The 21,088-nt window shown below is 34.8% G+C and overlaps 2 protein-coding genes across 3 annotated transcripts in view; one reads left to right on the plus strand and one right to left on the minus strand.

The window, feature by feature from the left end:
• The window catches only part of LOC132697234 (collagen alpha-1(IV) chain), a 51,416-nt gene extending 40,717 nt beyond the window's left edge, over positions 1-10,699 (minus strand). The window contains exons 1-3 of one of the 2 annotated variants that reach the window (XM_060662572.1): positions 10,498-10,699; positions 2,662-2,739; positions 2,279-2,411 (exon numbers count right to left, since the gene is read on the minus strand). In XM_060662572.1, coding sequence (XP_060518555.1) covers positions 2,279-2,411; positions 2,662-2,695 — 167 coding nt within the window. In that variant the 5' untranslated portion in view covers positions 2,696-2,739; positions 10,498-10,699. Of the gene's footprint in view, positions 1-2,278; positions 2,412-2,661; positions 2,740-3,354; positions 3,543-10,497 lie in introns of those variants that run through there. The other variant, XM_060662571.1, reaches the window with a different exon arrangement.
• Positions 1-21,088, plus strand: part of LOC132697236 (collagen alpha-2(IV) chain-like) — a 45,503-nt gene that overhangs the window by 19,908 nt on the left and 4,507 nt on the right. Inside the window, exons 2-12 of the mRNA XM_060662574.1 lie at positions 16,537-16,734; positions 16,837-16,881; positions 16,938-17,019; positions 17,290-17,492; positions 17,547-17,798; positions 18,009-18,171; positions 18,804-19,049; positions 19,109-19,483; positions 19,535-20,018; positions 20,115-20,227; positions 20,285-21,069. Coding sequence (XP_060518557.1) covers positions 16,537-16,734; positions 16,837-16,881; positions 16,938-17,019; positions 17,290-17,492; positions 17,547-17,798; positions 18,009-18,171; positions 18,804-19,049; positions 19,109-19,483; positions 19,535-20,018; positions 20,115-20,227; positions 20,285-21,069 — 2,946 coding nt within the window. The remainder of the gene's footprint in view (positions 1-16,536; positions 16,735-16,836; positions 16,882-16,937; positions 17,020-17,289; positions 17,493-17,546; positions 17,799-18,008; positions 18,172-18,803; positions 19,050-19,108; positions 19,484-19,534; positions 20,019-20,114; positions 20,228-20,284; positions 21,070-21,088) is intronic.

The raw sequence follows: 21,088 nt of genomic DNA on the forward strand, positions 1-21,088 counted from the left end.
CATAAAAATGTTAACAATTCGTTGTTGAAATGTACGAAGCAGAGTTTTGAGTTTACTCCAAGTTCGATTAAATATTATGCCGCCACGATTGTGCCTTTTGATGTTGATAAGCATTAAGATTTTATATACGCAAATGACAGTTTTATACACACTTTTAAGAATATGAAATACTAAAGTACACTATGAAAACAATTTATATTTTGTATTGCTTATTAGCTTGTATTGCTTATTAGAAAACAATGTTTTTTCAGTTTTTGATGTGAATATTTGAGATTCGACACGATTGGCATAAATCTTGGATGTGTATGCGCAAAAGTGAGATAGAGGACAACATATAAATATTTTCATAAAAGCCCAGAAATAAAAGTGCAGGGAGTTTTAAAACAAATGGGAAAAATTTAAGGCCGTGATTCCATTTTTAAAACAAAACGCAATTTGATTATAAACGTTTGGTTGAAAGCTAAATGTAATAGCGGAAAAATAATGTTGTCATATTTTTCTCTTAAAAACAAAAATATAACGAAAACACATTACGCACATATTACTCTTATAGAAACACACATATTTTTTTGAAATGAGCGGAGGGGATTGAATTAGACCACACCTAAAATAAATATATTAAAAAAATAATTTACTTTCAGTTTGCATTGTTTCAGATTTCTAAATAAAAGAAAATAAAACAATATTTTTTTGCCATTGCATAAGCTTTTCTTTACATTTAATTAAGAAGAATTATTGTCTATTGTCTATTGTTAGAGATTACCATTTCTCGATGTTTTTATGATTCCCTAATTGGTTTCCATTTTCAATGAAGGGTGTTGTTTCATTTTAAAAATAAAAAATCATTTCATTCAAAGTTCGTTAAGCTGACAAAACTTTGGAAAACCGCTTTTACGAAATAATTACTTGCAATTAGGTTAATTAACTAATTGGTTTAAAGTTTTAGATTTAACAATAAAATGTTTTAAGATTGTTTTAGAAATTGTGGGACTTATGTTTATACCAGATTATTTTAAATAATAAATTGATGACGGGGTTCTATTACGACTCACTTAGAAAAAAATGTAATGGAAAATTGCTACTATTTTAACGGCGAATAAGAAGGATTGAAAAAAAATAAAACTAAAATTTGAACATATTCTTCAGAAAGTTTGCGGTATTCTTGTCACTTCCTTAATAAAACCTATATTAGCGATATCAAATATTGCTGAACTAATAAAAGGCTGGATTACCAGCAGAATTGAATAACTTCTATCTATAACATATTTTTAAAACATAAGCCGTATTTAATTTTAAGTCGAACTCTAGTCACGATTCTAAAACAATCCTAATTTTAATTGCCGAAACGTCAATAAAAGAACGTATAGCGTTACGGCATATAAATTTTTATTAGCAAAAGTCCGGCAAAACGTTATTTCTGGCGCAACGCTGTTCTTTTTGAGGTTGGAAATGTTGTAGTCCGCTCATTTCTATGTTTAACGCAACCCCGATTTTTTTATATTCGGAAGACGACGCGACGGTTCACCATAAACTCATAGTATTATAAAAAAATCGACTTTTTTCTAAATTATTACCTCTTGGCATATTTAACTCAATAGCATAGTAACAAAAGCAACAATTATAAGAAAATGTGGACTTGTAATATTAAAATTTATCTTCCGATTGAGCCTGTTAGCAATAAATTATAAAAAAATCGACTTTTTTGTAAATTATTACCTCTTGCCATATTTAACTCAATAGCATAGTAACAAAAGCAACAATTATAAGAAAATGTGGACTTTTAATATTAATATTTATCTTGCAATGTTAGTTTTGTAGCAACATGGTTTTTTAAAAAATAAACCCCCCTTACCCAAACACCAACTAAATTTGCTATGCTATATTTGCCAGTAGATTTTTAACCCTATCAGTATGGTACAATTTAAAACACAACCACTAAAATTAATGTAATATAATGTTTTTCATTCAACAGGAAAATGTTCGACGGTACTTGATGAAAATATGCCCAATATGCCAATGAATTGTTTAGGGAAAAACGAATTAAGTCTGTGGAAATTTAAGGGCATGTGACTGTATGGAAGAGAGAATTGCTACGCTGATGAAATTTTAGAACTTTGATTAATTACGCACTCAACACTTTTACTCTGTAAGAAACTCTAAACTTATCATTTCTTTGAATGCAATCAGTTTTGTTTTGCACGTATTGTTTTAGTTCTTGGAAATGCGGCCTAGGTTATTTCACGGATCATTTTACCAAAAGAAATGTGCCTTTACTTACCCCACACATGGTGGAATAAAGACGGAATTTCTGTCGGCTGAATTTCCAAGCGGAAAAGTACGCATCCGCTTGAACCAACCCACATAGCCAGAATAATGGATTCCGCTTCCGCTTTTGTCAATTGCCCTTCGCCCTAAGAACCAATTGCCAGTTATAGAATGCAAATTTTGATGTAAACATCTAGAGAATATTTTTTAAAGATGAAGTTAGTTATAATAAATTTAGTTACATGCCCGCTTTTTCTTTTGCTTTCTGTACCTCCACCCTTTTACCCCAAACACTTGGACGTTCCTGAATTAATTGGATTAATTTATCCACATCCATTATTCCACTAATCAACAGGACGTTAACAAAATTCGGATAAAATAATTTCGCGTGCGTACCTTCAAGTGCTATTCTGTGTCCTATCCCACACATGGCGGGATAGATTCCGCTTCCGGGTTTGTCACTTTTTCTTCTCCCTAAAAAACAATTTCCATTACATTACTTTACAGATAAAGAATGTAATGTTTTAACGTAAACATGATTCTTCTTCAAGCGACTAATAATTGAGTGGTATCCTACGCTTCCCGGATACCCCTTGTCATATATTTTTCCCTGGATAATGTGTTTAAAGAGATGGTAGTTGTTTTAGTTTCCCACTATCTAGCCCTGATATTCAACTTTTGTCTTTTTGTAGTGTTTATAACTTTTATTATTCCACTAATCAACAGGACGCATATAAAGTTAACAAAATTCTGATTCTGGTAACGTTGAAGAATTTTGTCTTTGAGGCTTAGATCCAAATCGTGACTTTTAAACAATTTTTGATAAAGTTTATCTTACTTTTTTTACTCCGCATTTAATCTCTTGAGAATGGCCCCGTTGCTTATTAATTATCGTTCCCAAATGAGTGAATTTGGACGCTTTTTCTACTAGATTCTCTGAGAAATACTTGACTTACTATCGTGAATTTGGTTTAATTTACTGTTCATAGATCATAGTGTTCCCTGTCATCGTAAACGCATATTTTAAAACATGAAGTAATCTACAGTAGGTAGTCGCATTTTGTTTTTTTATTCTTGTTCCAAGCTTACCAATTTTCAACTGACCAATTTTCCACCAGCACTTATCCCAAACACTTGGACGTTCTAGAATGAATTGAATTAATTTATCCACATCATCATTCCACTAATTGCATATTAGAGAACCATAAGTACTATTCGCAAACTTTGCCGTGCAAAGAATTGATAATTTACGAGTCGAACGAATTGTTGAAGGTGAACGATATTTTAAACTAGGCGTACGTAATTTAAATTGATAAGCTAAAGTAAACAGGCTACCGAAAGCAAGTATCAGGCGAACTACAATTTAATTATTTATAACTTTTAACTGAGCTTCGTTCCATAGTATTAAGGATTGAGTTTATAACTTAAAAATTCTTGTTCTACGATGTCCTAACTTCTTAGGAAGGCAAATAATAATAATTCTTTATTTCTAACGGCAATGACTCAATGAGAGGAACAAGTAAATCGATAATGGCGGCGCGCATCTACATTTATGTACGCAAAAAGAGTCGTGAATGAATGACTGAATATGAATAAGAGTTAGTTACTGAAAAATAACCAATTATGAGTCCATCAAGCGTGCGGAAAGTGCCAGGAAAATAATAATAACTCTTCTTTCTAAAGGCAATGATTCATATACATATTATATGTACGCAAAAAGATCCATGAATGAATGACTCAATATAAATGAATAAGAATTAATAATAATAATATACTGCCTTCTACTCCCTACTGTTAAAAAAACCAATTAAGCTACTTTAAGCATTTCCGGTACACGATACCTAGATCTGTGAACATTTACACCTATGATTATACCTAGATGTACTGTCAAATGTAAGTATGGTTAGATGTTAGTTTTAACGCGATATAACATGCCTGCTAACCCTTAAGAAAATTTACTGTGAATCATTTGTTTATGACCAGAAAGACAAGCATAGCATTAGTTTATGTAGTAGGATGTAGGATAAATGAATGGATGTTTAAATGATGAATGATGATTAAATATGGCTCAAAAATTATGCAGACGCAACTAGATTTTACTCTATCTAATTTAGAATTCCGTGTTACTTCTTAAGACACAGTAATTAGGAGCCCCCGTACATAATTTACATTCCAGTATTTGGGAAAAAAAAGAAATCTTAGAAAAGCCGTTGGAAATGATCATATTTACAAGTAAAAAACGAAGACGCCTTGCTTAAAATCCAGCGTATTCTGCTTCATTGGATCTGATGTATAAATTACAAAAATGTGCATCAAAATAGCGCCCACCGAGTATGACAATATCCGTCCCACATAAAATTTGTTTTCTGAGTATATTTCGAATCGACCAATGCTAAATTCTTTACATCGTACCATATGTTTATGGGATATTAAACAAGAAATAATGTACGTATAAATAGAATCCGGAAACATTTTGATTTCGCGTCATTGTTTAGGTGGTAGGGCTTTTGAACCGGTTGATATGGTCAGGTTGTTAAACTTTGTGTTTATGTAATACTTTAAGATTTCAGAGACACGCGCCTAGACTAAACACGATGAATTTGGGTTGCTAATTGTATTCAAACGAATTTGAATTCAATTACGGATAAGAAGCGCTTAAGAATAAGACCAGAAACACAATTTTTATTATAGCTGAATGTACGCCCTGTAGTTTAAAATAATACCTTACCCTAGCAGAGTTTCGCACCCGCTCGTCAAAATTTAGTCAAGTTTACTAATCACTATTCTTAATATACAGGGTGCATGTGTCAAAAAACTGAGTTGGGTATCGACTGTCAAAAATAGTTTAATGTTTATTTCGATCCATTATGTTTTTATTGATAAATATAAGGAGTTAATTATATTAAGACATTTTTAAATATGTTTAGAAATTTTTCAAGAAGTATACAACACAAATTTATTAATAATTATGTCAACGTCATGCTAAACAATTAAAAAACAAACGCAGTAATAAATGCTAATTTAATTATGGGAAATACGAAACATTTATGGATGGATAGAGACAGAGATCTCAACAGCAGATTAGACGAGAAAACGCTTTGCATTTTATTAATGATGGCTGCTTAAGGGTTGCCACATAAATTGCAAAAAACAGTTTAATGAATGCATTTTATATACTACAGATAATCTTTAATTTGTTATTAGTACTTTGGGTTGAATATTATCGCCTTAGAGGACTAATTTGAATGAAATCTGTTGTTTCGCTGTGTGAAATTTAAGTGAATGAACAGTGACTAACCGAAACAATAATTAAGATTAATAATTTACAGCCCAAAATATTAAAAACGTGTTTTAAAAAGACTCGGTAATTAAACTGACGCCGCTGGATATGAATGACTATTTGCTTTTTGTGATATGCTTTTCATTATATAAACGAATCGACATAAATAAAACTGAAGTTCGAATTTAATAGAAAACAAAAAAAACAACGCATCAACTACACAGGTTTCATACAAGCTTAACAAATAACAATTAAAGGAACAAAAACAATAGTAGGACTGATTTGAGCTTGCCCTAAAAAAACAAGAAATTACCCCTCAAGATTATATTTACCAATTCTTGGGTTTTTGAATTTTAATCTTTTTGAGATAGTTTTCAGTATGCCATACTTGACTTACTTTTGTTTTTCAACTGTTGCGACCTGTTTTTTACAGTCAATCTCAATTACTTGTTTTTTAAAAAAAATGTTAGTTGCAATGCTGACAATATTTAAAGCTGCAAACGAGCCTGGAGAAAGATAATAAACTTGTTGAATGCATTACTTTTTCTAAGGCCAACTGTGTTTTAAATAACATGTAACTAAAGAATCGGAAACGCTAGAATTGACGAGCGAAAGTAATTAATGAGGCTGACGTTTTAAACTGACAAATTGCGCACACTTCGTCAATTACATTTTAAATATACGATTATATCTGCTACCTAATCTATTTAACACCTCGCAAACCCTATATTAGAGTAATTGAGGTGATGTAATGAATTATGCGGACTATAAAATTTAATGAACTTCTCTAATGTTGAAACAAAGATGCTTTTGTTATCAGTGACCTAAATTCGGCAGTGATTTTGCGACTATCAAAATTAATTCAATATAATCAGAACCGTTAATATTTAGAGGATTTATTTACTGCTCTCGTCGTTGACAAAAGGTCAATCCTTGACACGGGTATGGATAGCCCGATGGGTAAACATGTCGCATGAGAATAGTTCGGCACAAAATATGTCACAACTATGTAAGCGTATCCGCCGGTAAAATTGTGTTATCAGATTCGAAATAGAGCAAGAAAATATTTTTATTAAACATACCCATCCGAAAATACTCCACAACAATTAACCTAGTTCGAAACTAAAACACAGAAACAGTTCTGCGAAAATTACCCAATCTAGATAGTATATTTAATATTTAGAGACTATTTGGTTACTTTGCTATACGGGTGTAAGCTTAGTACTACATTTTAAACTTATTCAAGACGGATAAATACCGGAAGGAAAGACTGCTCAATTAATATTCCGCTAAATAACATCTCCGTGTTATTTACGGACATTTATTAAGTAATGATTATAATATATTAATTATCCATTATTTATAAAATATTATTTTGAAATTATTACTGAAAGTGAAAAATAACAATAAACGTTAAAACCAATTCAGTTATAGGCATGCTTTAATTTCAAATTCTTGGAGTTATTTTTAGTTATTCTGTTCGATCTTGAATATTTTCATTTTGAATATGCTTGACTTCGCCCTTTTTTAATCATGGCTCCCTCTTGGTTTGCCAACAATATGAAACAAATACTTATAATTTTAAAAAAGTTATTGACTCTGGTCTAAGATCTAAAATTTTAAGTTTTTATTGCTAGCTAAACCTAAAATTTTAGGCGCAATTTTCCAGTATAATTTTCTGTGCGCTTATTCGAAAACCTGAAATCGCTGTTAATGGCCTCTCAGAATATTTTATAAACAGGCTGCACATTGAAGAAGTTACTACTCTACAAGATACTGACAAATTTCAGCCAAAATGTCATTGTTCGAAATATTCAACTAATCCGACAATAGAAGTTTAAATTGGGATCTGGTTAAAAATACATTACATGTATCAAAAAAAAATAATAAAAACTCGAAACATACAAAAAATACTGGTGCGTAAACGAAGCGCTGGGAAAAAACATTAAATAATGTTTTGGGGCACATAATTTTATATAATTTATACATTATAATTTATACATTAATATACAAAAGAAAGTTCAAATTCGACAGAAAACAACTAAAAGTAGATTGTTTTCCAAATAGAACCTGATTTGATACAAAAAAACGCGTAATATTTCATGGTGCGTGAGCGCACCGCTGGTAACACCCGGTTTCATTTTCGGTGATATTTGACAAAGGGTGAAGTATGTAAATGCACATTACACTTATTACAAACGTAAATTGTGTGGCTGTGGTAGATTCTACATCTCCTTGTGACTTTATTAGGATGAACAATCATGAGGTGACCTTGATTATCATAACGCACTTCACCTATGGCAGGGGCCAGATTTCTTTGAGTAATTGTTTTATCAGTTTTTAAAAGTCGCGAAACAATGTAAGATTTAAAATCTACCTGGGAAATATTTTGTTCGTTGTCAATATTATACAATTTCCGTGCATTCGCCACTAAACTATCCAGTGAGCCACCACCATTTTTTCCAAATTCCTGGCACATGTAATTAGCAATTCCGTTGTCATGTAAATCGACCGCACCCATATATCTATTGTATTGGGCAATTACATAAGGTTGGAGTGTATTTACATCCTTCCGTTCTTTTCTATTATAGCGTTTTACATTTTGGACGGGATCTACACTAGAAACATTACTTGCCACAGTTACAACTGAATTGCAGTGCCAACGGACAATATAAATTTTTGATTCAGATTCATATGCTGAAAGGTAGGATCCGCGGTCTTTTTTTCCAAATGATTTACAGTTTTCCATTGGACATTTTTTTGTTCTTTTTTCCCGGACAGTACCGGTGGCAAAATAACCATTAGTTTTTAAATGTACAAACAGTTTGAATGATGCAAAAAAATTGTCAAAAACTGTAACGTTCACTGCACAAGGCGCAAACTAATATTAAAGAACACGCTAATTGTTGGATGTTTATTCTACATGCGCTGACTTGTCTAGTGTCAAAATTTTGTTTCATAGATAAAACCAGTGGTGCATTCACGCATCAGTAAATATTTTTAAAAAATAAAGCATAATCAATATTGTATTTCCAATGTATGTTTTCTGCTATGTAACCTACATGCTATAGATTTAACAAAAATGGCAATACAAATCCAAAAAAACTGTGTTACAAATTTATGTACCGCTTTTGTTAACTTTTGGAGTCATATATAAGATCTTTCCTTTACATAAATTAGCGATTTCTACGGTTTTATGTCCTTTAGTAGTGATAACAATAAAATTTCTAAATGAATGTGCAAAAATATTTCCTTGATGTAATAAAAAAAAATCATAGAATAGGTGGTGCATTAACGCAACACTGGGACAAAATGGGTTAAGGTGGATAAAGCAAAGTCAAAAACCAATGTGAGAAAATTTTATGAAAGTAGGATCACTACAAATTAACAAAGAAGTATTTTTAAAACACATTCATATCTCCATCCACATCTAATTATTATTTAAAAGCTCAGGTGTTGACAGCTGGACAAACCACTCGGGCATTTGCCGGTGCAGTTCGCACTTAAGTATAGTAGTTTAACAACTCTTGTTACTTTGAGGGTAATAACCTTCAGATAAAAGAGCATCTACAGGAAATTAATGTCATCTGACCCATTTCTCTTTAACAGCTCCTCCGCCGAACGCAGATTCCATCTGAAATTGGGTTATTCAATCTATAGTCAACTTCAGATATGAATCGGGTAATAAATTCGCGGAAGATATGCAATTTTATCACGAAATTGCATATCTTGGAATACCTGCGACACAAGTAGCAATAACTCGCCATAAATTGCGATTTTTTAAATTCAGTGTGAAGTCATCATTAACACCAGTGTGCTATATAAAATCTTGCTTCTAAAATGAATGAAATATCGCTTAATGTAATTTCAATTAGAAAAAAAAAGTTTGTAGTAAGAAAATAGCTAAGTATCATTGATATTTCAAATTATACAATATATATTATATTATATATAATCTTCGGGAGGCTAATTTTGTTTTGCAGTTATAACTTTTGGACTACAATGTTTGGGAGCAACTTTTTTCTATTACTAAATATTTTGAAAGATATGGTTCAAGCGTATGCTATAAGACCCTTGGTATGTATCTGTCAGCTTCAACAACGTTGGAGGTTATTGTTACCGGAAGTGTTATCTGTGCAGTTTTGTTCCCAGAAACTGTAATCAGTACGGCAAGCGCGTGGCTGATAAGTATAATTTCCATTCAACACTCTAGAAAATATAATTCGCCTTAATGGGAGCGATTTCTGCATTCACAGTTTCAATTTGAAGTTTACCAAGTGCCTGGTAAATACAGTACCTTACGGCTAAACGATGCGACTGCGGCAGGGCAATGTTACTTACAGATGCAATCTTGCTTTAAGTATAACTTTAAATATTTTGTTATTATATCATGTTATCGTACACTATGTAGTTTTAAAAAGGCAGTTCATCTAATCTTCTCAATCAGAAAATGGAGATTTCGAAATTGTAAATAATGTAATGTAAATAATGACATGAAATAACCTTTAAAAAAAAAGTAGTTTAACGGTCATTCGTTCTATACTCTTGACAATGACAATTTCTTGGTAATAAAGCGATAATTATCTGTACGTTCAACGGTGATCCAATCCCACGTTAAAAAATAATTATTATAAATGATGGCCCACTTGTCTTTTCGCTCCTTTGACGACCCTGTACACCTTTCACTTTGATACGCCCTTAACGTAAAAAAAATCTTTACAAATCCTTCCCAAACTTACTGTTTACTTATCGTTAAATTTTTCATACTCTAAAATAAAAGAAAATATATGCTAAGGAAAGATGTATATCACAAATTCTAAAAAATGATAATGTCTCTGATAACTAAAGAAAAACGCATTCAAATAAAATTCCGCTTAAGAGAAAGAGTTCCGGTGTTAAAAAATGCGGTTTTATTATCGTACAATAAGAAATCTTTTAACTAATTTACTTACCTCTAAAAGCGTTTAAAAAAAACGGGTCACGTATAAATTGCACGTGCAGTTGCTTCGCAACAAAAAATACCACATGCGATTTAAAATTTATATGCCAGAAAGTCAGTACACAAATGAGAGAGAAGAGGAATAACAGTAAATCCGTCCCAGATAATTAAAGCAACAGAAGCGCTTTTTTATCGACGGCGTTATACAATTTGCATAACCACTTGATTTTGGCATTGGAAAACAAACCGGTCGATATATTGTGTTCTCATACATGCATCTGAAAGAACGATCAATTTTTTTAAAGGTTAAACATTTATGAGCGAAATGAAGTCATACGCACTCTCACACCATGTTCGGTAATGAGGTCAGCATATTTGCCAGATAATTTAGCGCGTTTGGTCAGTTCAGATTTCCTTTCCTAGTTGAATTAGAGAAACGTAATCGACGAATTTATAGTTCTTCCTCACAAGTAACCTTGAAAATGTCTGCTAACCGAGCTATCAATTTCTTAAGATAATACGCTCAGTGCTTAAGAATGGTACAGACTGTTTAGGAAGAGTAAGGAACAAGTGTTGAAAAGTGAAAATTTCACGCAAGCGCGCAAGACGTGCAATACATAAATTATTACATTTCTACTGTCGGAAAATCCAAGAATTCTTTTAAATTCGTTTTTCACTTATTGACGGTGAAAACATCGCATTAAAATATTTTGCGGCAGAGCGCTCAAGTAAAGAACGAAATATATATGTCGCAGCGAAAAAGGTGGTCTTCCTATTCAAATTGTGTGTAATTTAAAGAGTATTCGTTGCAGAAAAACACTACAGTAGCTTTTACAGTGGTCCCCAGAACAAAAAAAAATTGGGACTTACAAAACCAATCAAAAGCGTATTTTCCTATGTCCTAATCTTACCTGCGGTAACTAAATGTTGATGGCAGTTAACAATCGTTGTTGTCGTTGTAGATAAACGCTAGTTACTCGAATGGACCTAGCGTTTGTTTTGCAAAATAATTATTTTTTAGATTTTTTATAAAAATGCTTTTACGGATAGAAAAATGGTAGAGTTTTGTAGGATTTTTCTTACAGTTATTTTTTTTACCCTCTCATATCGTATTTGAAATAGAAACGAATTAAAAATTTGTGATAAATCATAACAACCTTTATGATGAGTCCATTATAGCATGCATTGTATATTTCCGTTGAACGTAGATAATAAATTTTATTTACCTGGTAATTTCCCAAAAAAAATAAATAAATATTTTTTAAATATTATTATGACTGTGTGTCAGTTTGAACTAGTTTTCATTGTTAACTCTCCACTGGTTGCAACCATTTAAATTTTCTAGGAAACTGTAAACAATTTAACGCTTTACACTATACACTAAAATAGAAAACTAGTAGATGCCTTCAAATTTTAGAACAAATATAATATTTTCTTTTAAACGAGTATATTTAAAAATAACCGATTTTCCAGCTGCCTCATTTTTATTAACAGAAACATGAAAAAAATACTGTAAAAAGAATTGTATTTTAATAAAGCAGTTATTAACTCCTTTCTGTTATACCCCTAGCGGCGATCGGTAAGCTTTGAAAGCTTTTGGCAGGTTTAAAGTTGCAACAGTGTTGACCGGGCTAACTAACAATTTCACAATCCTTTTCTCAACAACTTCCAGGAACACGGCTGAAAAAATAAAGCTAAAATCCGTAGAATAAACAAAGCAGCTATAATTTTCCAAATTGCTTATATTTTCCGAGCAGTAAAAGTTAACCCAGTCGGATGTGAGATCCTACTGAGTACGTCAAACATCGTTAAAATGCCGAGCAGCCCCTAAAAATAGAGCTGAACGTACGTAATCGGATCAAACCACGACCGTGGTTTATTTATCAACATGTAACGTAATTTCGTAATCTTTATTTTTAACTCTGATAATTTGCAAGCACGAGGGTGAGGACTTATATTTGAAAAACTCACATTGTAAATAGCCCTTAATTAACAAATGAAAAGTGAAAAAAACTAAAAACCAAGTATGTGCAGATAAAAAACATCCTTTAAAACAAATTTCATTAAGTTTTAGTTTCATACTGTCATCTCTAGTTTCTTAATGCGAGAGTATAACAAAATGTAAATTTACAATGACAGAGATCATTTAAATTTTTTATTTAAATTTTAAAAAAAATTCCATTTTCTAATAAATTCCATATTTCAATTTTTAAGACCTACACACCTCAAATCGTTCCAAAATTAGAGTCACACTAATTTGCATACAATTGAAAGACGATTTTGGAGAATGAAAATAATGTGACAACGCAGTTTACAGCAGGTAGTTTATTGGTAAAATAAAGATAATAATAATTACACATGATTGTAATTATAGAGATATTTATTATTCTAAGATCAAGTTAAAAAACTTATATAGAAGTAAAGTGAATAAGAAAATAGAAAAAATGTTGACATGATGAGGTCGTGTTTTTCCTCGTTCACAAGTCAGCATATTGTTGACTGTCCAACTCATATTGTCATATGTCATATTTGAACTATTTTTACAGCTCCGAATGTTGAGTTTTGGTGGACACATTGCAAATAACCATTTTCCCATTTTTAGAAAGCGCGGTCTTACTGATCCGTTATTTAAAAACCACCTTATTAGTTGGTTTGATATGGCAGGTGTTCTCAACATTTTAGTTAAGTTAGTTTAATCATTGAAAACATAGAGTTTCTCATGTTCGTTAGAAATTTTTGATCTCTTTCATTTGACAATATTTTTATATTCCTGCGACAATTTTGTAGTGGCATAATCTCATCTATACCTACAAAAATATTTATAATTAATTAAAATGGTGCTTTCAATACTGATATAAAGAATTGATTTATCGCTTACAGGGTGTCCAAAATTTGCCAACTAATTATATCATATTCAAAGCTGTTCTCGTTACACCACTTTTTTATTTAAAAAATCATTGAAGCTCCAAAGTTTCTTCTATTGGCATTAATTTTGTAATATTTTAACAAGTTGCAGGTAAGCTCCATTGAGCGAAATGGGAATTTCAATAACTACTGTTTTTTTTTACCAACACGGTTTCGTGTTGGTAAAAGAAATTTTAGACGCTAGGGCACCCAGTATACGCCATTAAAGTTAAAAAAAGTGTTTTTGGGTGATATGTGTTAGCGAAAATAACTACTGACCTAAATGCTAATTTTAAATTAAAACCAAAACTAACCAAAACTTAGATAATTCGACGATGCATCAGCAAATTTTGTTTGTTCATTGAGATCTGTCAATAGACCGAGTGTGCTTCACTGAATATGAAACACCCCGTATAATATTAAACCGAACTCATTACCTAAACGTAATAAATATTACATTTGCGGCAAAGGAAGTTCCTTCTCTGGTTAGCCTCGGACCCAGATTTTCGATAAAAATTCGCAGGCTGCGTTTCCGCACTAATTGATAACCGAATTTAGTTTATGACTTATTTTCAGTGATTAAAAAAAATGCGTTCTATATTGTAAACATATTATAACCAAAACTTTGATAATAAATTTTCCCAACTGCGACCTACTGCCAATTTCATGTTTGTTTTTTTTTGTTTATTCAATTTAGCATATTGATTGATTGATTACCAAAGTTAGAATGATGTGAGCATTAGAGTCTGGCTTAATTATTAACAATAATATAAAAAGTCGAGATGCACTTCCTTGATCCGATCCAATCTAACTTAATCGGAAAGATTAACCATCTAAACTGATATAAATTTATTCTGGTATACTCTTTTATTTTGGAATTAGAATTTTATTGTAAAAAGACAGCGACCGCGTTACCTTTGTTTAGGTCTGGATATATTGAAATTGAAAACTTAATAAATTAAAATAAATAAGAACTAAAAGTTCAGATTTTCACGATATTATATATTTTGACATGACAATTGTTTCGACAACACAGTGTCTTTATCAAATTTCATATCATTTGTCGGTGTTGTCGAAACAATTGTCATGTCAAAATATATAATTTCGTGAAAATCTGAACTTTTAGTTCTTATTTGATAAATGGATTTTCATCAAGTTCAATTTAATAAATTCAGTCTGATTTAGCGAATTTAGTAGAAAACTATCAACCAAAAGCGTTTTGATCCGACTTTAACAAATTGAAAAAAAACTCATGACAGAATTAGTATATTATGCAACAAGTGTGGCTTTTTCTACGACCGTTAATTTTTGGGTACATTTTCGGGAAACAACACGAATACATTCACTGACATAACCGTCAGAATTGGCAAATGTCAAAGTTCAAATGGGAAATATTCCCGAAAACATCCGATTGCTCCCAAATCAGTGCGGTAAAATCTCGGAAATGTCCGAAGTGGCTCGGATCCGCGAGAAACGAAACTGATGCGGAAAAGTCACCCTTCCCGCACGCTAGATCGGTGTGTAATTAGGTAAACGGCATTTGACTCACGAGTTTATTTGGCACGAGCGGAGCGTAGTGGGTCGAGTGTTTAATAAACGAGTGAGATGAAGTCTTTATACCGAAAATGTCGGAAGTGGCTCCAAAACGTGCGAAACGAAACTGACGAGGTAAAGTGGCGGTAATTAGATATTTTACAGAAGGGAGTAGAAAAAGTTGTTTACCACATAAGAAGTTTTTCTTATTACAATCGACTACAGTGTAGAATAGAATGCTATCGGTTTGATCTGAATTTTGAACTTTTAATATTTTTCTTTCTTTCTTTCTTTAAATATTCAGTACTCTGACCTGACGAACAGATACGTGTTTTCTCCCAACTTATTTCTTGATACCAGTGTATTAATTAATTTACTAGGGTTATGTAGATATTCTACATTATATCGTTTAAATCCAAACCATTCTACTTTCTGCAAATTTCTCGTACCAATTTAGCAATAATCAATGAACAAACTAGCTTTTGAAAAAGGCAAAGAGAAATATAAAAGATTCAATAAGTTAACGCACCAGTTAACATTTTATTTAAATTGAAATCGTTATACCCATTAATATATTATACAAAATATCGCGTTTTACTTATACTGTGTTCGCCGGAATTTATGGAAGACAGGCATAGCGTGGGTGCGCATTGTAGGATGTACGTATTTGGTATTTAGCCACCCACAATGCAAGTTTAGATTACATTTCAAAATCGAATGCCTTCGATTTTCTCCTTCTATCGAACGGTTATTTTTAAACTTACCACCCAAACAAGCCCAAATTTTCTTCAGAGATATTTAATTACCTGTAATTTTGTTCTAGCGGAGCTACCAGGCAGGCTCACAAAACACTCGCGGCTTTGAAGATTAAATGTTTTTTTACCAAAAACATTTAGATTCTAGAGTGATTCTCAAATATTTAGTTTCAACACTTAGGCTCAGCGCTGAGTTCCAGGTGGATTCAAACGGGTTATTCTAAAGGTTTTTTGGTTCCACTGACCACAGAATTTGAGTCTCTATTGAGCAGGGAGTATCTTATCTATCCTCGTTCCGTTTAGCTCTGTCAAATTATTCCTATTTTAATTCATAGGGGCTGCTAACTAAATCAATTTAAGGTTTTTACGAAAAATCTACAATTGCAATTAAAACATTAACTAGGAAAGAAATAAGTCTTGTTTAGGGACACATTGAACCTCAAAATAATAAATTTCATAAGTCCAAAATGCTCTAGATGATACACCAGGCTGGAAAAATAACAAACTATCATCAAATCAGAAATGATAAATTGACATCAAAACAGTTCTATCCTAAAATCATTTGCCAACTTATTACTTGACTTTTACATTTCTCCAACCAGTGAGAATTTTAGATGCCCAAGTTTTGGGACGAGAACATTAATTTACAGTTATGGTAGCTTAATCAGAAAATAATATATTCTTGTAATTTTTTTATTTTCTACCATCAGTCCTCTGGAAACAAAAATCTAGCCTAAGGACCTTTTGATAATGATGAATACCTGTTTTAAAGAGTTTCTCACATAATCACCCGTAAATCCCACATGTACCTTATTCAACATCAGGAAGTTTTGTTGGCAATCAGGGCATTTTGTTTGCAGGGTCGTTGCACGGGATGTTTAAATGCATACCAGTGCAATTGCGCAGGATTGAAGGGCGTACCCGGTACGGATGGCGTAGCAGGACCACCTGGCATCCAAGGACCACCAGGGGACACTGGTTATCCGGGGTCGGCGGGATTGAAAGGCGAAAAGGGTTCGGATGGAACTTATGGACTTATAGGAGATAAGGGTCCAAGAGTAAGTTCTAGCTTTGGGCATTATAATCCAAGTCTCGATTTGGAAAAAATGCAGACACGCAAAATTTTGTTAGCTGCTATTGAACAACGGAATATTCTTTAGGGAGATGTCGGGGAACAAGGACCACAAGGTATGCCTGGTAGACCGGTAAGTAACTTAAAAATACCGTTGGTTACGTTTTAGACTTTTCAAGTTAAATTTAGGGCGAAACTGGAGAATCTGGCCCAAGGGGTCCACCCGGATTGGATGGTTGTAACGGCACTGATGGACGACATGGGGTCGATGGTAAATTTGTTTATAATTTAGTTTTAGTTGTTCTTAATTCTACCTTAGTTTAGCAGAAACATTTATAATATTAATAACAGAAAAATGCTATTTTACTTCCATTTGAACCAAAGTCGACAGTTTTTAAGAAATTGCCTCATTTAGTTTTAACTTAGCTATTTCTAAGCAAAACGTCTATAAAAAGGACTACTATCGACGTAACGTAAATTATAGCTCGATATTTTATTATACTGATATTTAGATTTGAATTTCTGTTTTACGCCATTACAGGTGTCCGAGGTCGCCAAGGTATAAGAGGCTTCGAGGGATTGACAGGACCACAGGGACCACCTGGTGAACCTGGCGAAGGAGGTGGCAACTCAATTGGCACCAAGGGTGACCGAGGAATAGATGGGTTCGACGGGTATCCAGGATTGCCAGGGTTACAAGGTCCAGTAGGTCCTCAGGGATACATCGGACCTCCTGGCATAGAAGTAAGTCAAATGGCAATTAAATTACCTGTTGCACACTTTATTCGCACTTAACAGGGTCTAAGGGGTGAACAAGGATTACAAGGACCGCGGGGTGATCGTGGCGAAGAGCGTATAGGGCTTGTTGGGCATAAAGGCGATGTTGGAGATCAAGGCCCTAAAGGGCCCAGAGGGGAGTCTAAACCTGCGCCGTTCGAACCTGTAATTCCAGATATATATCTTCTCAAAGGTTCCCCTGGTGATAAAGGTCCAACAGGTGAACCAGGGGATAGAGGGACAAAAGGATATAGAGGAGAAAAGGGACCGCCGGTGAGCATACATTTAAAAAAATAATTGGTTTATATGTTGCTTCTCCCCATTCATTCATCTCAGCCAGAGAGTTTGGTTAAGTCTTCATATAATATCATATTGAAATTCGTTTGTTTTAAACTTTCCTTGTGCATATACTAACCAACATGACTTCAACATAAACAATCGATATCAGCATAAAAGAAGCTAGAAAATAATGATTGTGTTTAGGGAATTCCTGGAATTAAAGGTAGTAGGGGTTACAAAGGAGAACAAGGAGAAGATGGACCACTCGGAAAACAAGGAAAAACTGGCCCACCGGGTCAATCCGGAGAAAAGGGTGACAAAGGAGCTCCCGGTTACGAGGGCATTTCTGGAGAAGATGGTCTCAAAGGTATGTTATTTTCTTTCATCTAATACAAACAAAAAATGGTAGCACGTCCGCGTCTACCAAGTGCATGTAAATTGAATGTTGCCGACGCTATATAGATAGAATTTAATTGTTTCTTGTTCTGTGTTTTGTTTTTCTTTATTTTATTTAACCATATGCCATAACATGATAAAATAAAATAAAATTTTCTTAATATTTAATAAAATTTGTAAACTGAACCCCCTAATTTTAAACCAGAGTCAATAGATGGAACAATGTGATATTCCTGAATACATCGAGTACACTTGTGTTGCTGAGTTCGGAAATGCGCGTTCTTCAGTTATTGATCGGTGCCCAAACCAACCTCTGTCTATAAAGTAATTGATGATCGATAATACGTTAGACTTTTGCGGGGAAAATAAAATAGTTTTTTTTTTAATTTGAATACCAACGCAATATGATAAATCAAATTAAATTTGACTTTCTTCATAATATTAATTATTTTCCATTTTTTATTCTTCAATGTATTGGCAATTCTTCAGTATTTTAACAAATATCCAAGTTGTAGCGACTGAATTACTAATTTTGACCCTGTACAATATAAATCAAAATAAATAATAAAATCTGATTAAATCTAAATCTCAGTTTTTATGCAGGAACACCAGGCGAACTTGGCAGACCTGGAATTCCGGGAGAACAGGGAAAAGAGGGACCCCCAGGTGTTTACAACCCGACCTTTGACGAACTTGGCAAGGTTGGAGTAATAGGAAGACAAGGACCCACGGGATATCAAGGATCTCCTGGACTGCCTGGTATACCGGGAAATCTCGGAATGGCTGGGCCTTTGGGTCCTCCAGGACCTCCCGGACCACCCGGAATAGGGGGTTTGCCCGGCATTAAAGGTTTGTCGTAGATAACGTACTGAATAATATAATGTGTATGTGATATTTTGTATTTTCAGGACTGTCTATAAAGGGAGAAAGAGGAAGCGATGGCTTGCCAGGAGCACCAGGAAAGACGGGTCCTCCTGGCGATCCTGGCACAATGGGGTCAATCGGAGAAAAAGGTTTTAAAGGAGACACCATCTTCGGTCCGCCGGGCCCACCCGGTATTCCCGGAGTACCTGGTTTCAACGGAAGTGTGGGCGACAGAGGCGACACCGGCGATAGGGGTTTCAAGGGCTTTCCAGGGATAGGTCAACCGATTAAAGGACCGCGTGGACCGCCAGGACCACGCGGATTACCGGGATTACCCGGTGACGACGGAAGTCTTGGATTGGACGGCTTTTTTGGTTTAAAAGGAGCAAGAGGGGATGACTGCGGAATATGTCAACCAGGTAGGAACCTGTATATAAAGTAACCTACATTATTTACGTTGGATTCTTTAGGTCTCCCTGGGTTAAAAGGTGAGAGAGGAGAGGCCGGAAGAAATGGTAGACCTGGATCTATCGGGTATCAAGGTTTGCCAGGACCAAGAGGCCCGCCCGGATTTCAAGGAAAGCCGGGCCGAAACGGAGACCCAGGCTTAGATGGCCCGCCTGGAATTAATGGAGTTTCAGGACCACAAGGGCCTCCGGGAAGTCCCGGACTTCTCATATACCCTCCCGGGGCTGCAATGAATGCCGACCAGGGTGATCTTGGTGACAGCGGTATCCCAGGACCAGTTGGACCTAGCGGCGATTTCGGACAGAAGGGAATTATAGGCGATTACGGGCCTCCTGGATTAAGGGGGCCGATTGGCGACACAGGCGACGAAGGACTTCAAGGAATTGATGGAATTTCTGGACGGCCAGGTTTACCGGGTCCGAAGGGTGACCGACATGCTCTTCCTAAAGAGTTTTTGATCGGTGATCAGGGTTTTAAAGGAAGACGGTAAGTACAAAGATTTTCGCTGCACCAATAAACCCAAAATAAACATAAATCATATGTTCATACATTTATCTTTCGGTATTCCTTTTTTGTAAACAGTGGCCCACCAGGTGAAAGAGGAGCTAGAGGACCTCCTGGTATTCCGGGACGTCTTGCTAACTTTGTAGATATTACTGGCGATAAAGGCATTAAAGGACAGATAGGAAAACCAGGTATATGAACATAGACAGTTGTTAATAACAATCGGTCATATTTATTAAAATTAATAGGTCTAAATGGAATACCGGGGCCAAAAGGATTTCCCGGAGAATCCGGCTGGCCTGGTCTTTCTGGCAACCCAGGGCCTGAAGGGCCGAGCATACCGGGACCCCAGGGATTAAAAGGTTATCCCGGTATTATAGGCGACGAAGGCCCTAGAGGTTCTGCTGGGCTTCCCGGTAGACAGGGTGAAAACGGAACTCCCGGACTAAGCGGTTCCAAAGGAGACCGGGGAGAACCTGGACAAAGGATTTTATATGGCGAAATAGGAGTTGCTGGTCTGCAAGGCCCAAAAGGAGAACCTGGCGATGACGGCCCTGACGGATATCCTGGGCTACCTGGAATCTCTGGTCTCAAAGGAATTCCGGGGCCTAAAGGAGCACCTGGATATGCCGGAGCGCCCGGTCTTCAGGGAATAAAAGGACAAAGGGGGATTATTTTGCACGGCTACCCAGGGCTTCCAGGCCGACCAGGAGAATTTGGGCCGGCGGGACTGTTTGGAGATTTTGGAATCAAAGGAGACGAAGGAGAGAACGGTTTTCCGGGGCCATATGGACAAAAAGGAGATGTGGGATCTCCGGGTTGGCCGGGACTACCAGGTGAAGAAGGCCCACCAGGATACCCGGGTCATCAAGGTAGACCCGGTTTGCCTGGTGCTCCAGGAGAAGCTGGTGACCGGGGCGATCTGGGATACCCCGGTGCACCTGGGTTTTCAGGTCCACAGGGTTTACTTGGTCCTAGAGGTGCAAAAGGCTCAAAAGGTGATGTGGGTGGACAAGGATATCTGGGAGCTCCGGTAAGATTTTATAGAATTG

The sequence above is a fragment of the Cylas formicarius genome, unplaced genomic scaffold (assembly GCF_029955315.1).
Source record: "Cylas formicarius isolate icCylForm1 unplaced genomic scaffold, icCylForm1.1 PGA_scaffold_1__22_contigs__length_36826433, whole genome shotgun sequence".
NCBI classification, from domain to species: Eukaryota; Metazoa; Arthropoda; class Insecta; order Coleoptera; family Brentidae; genus Cylas; species Cylas formicarius.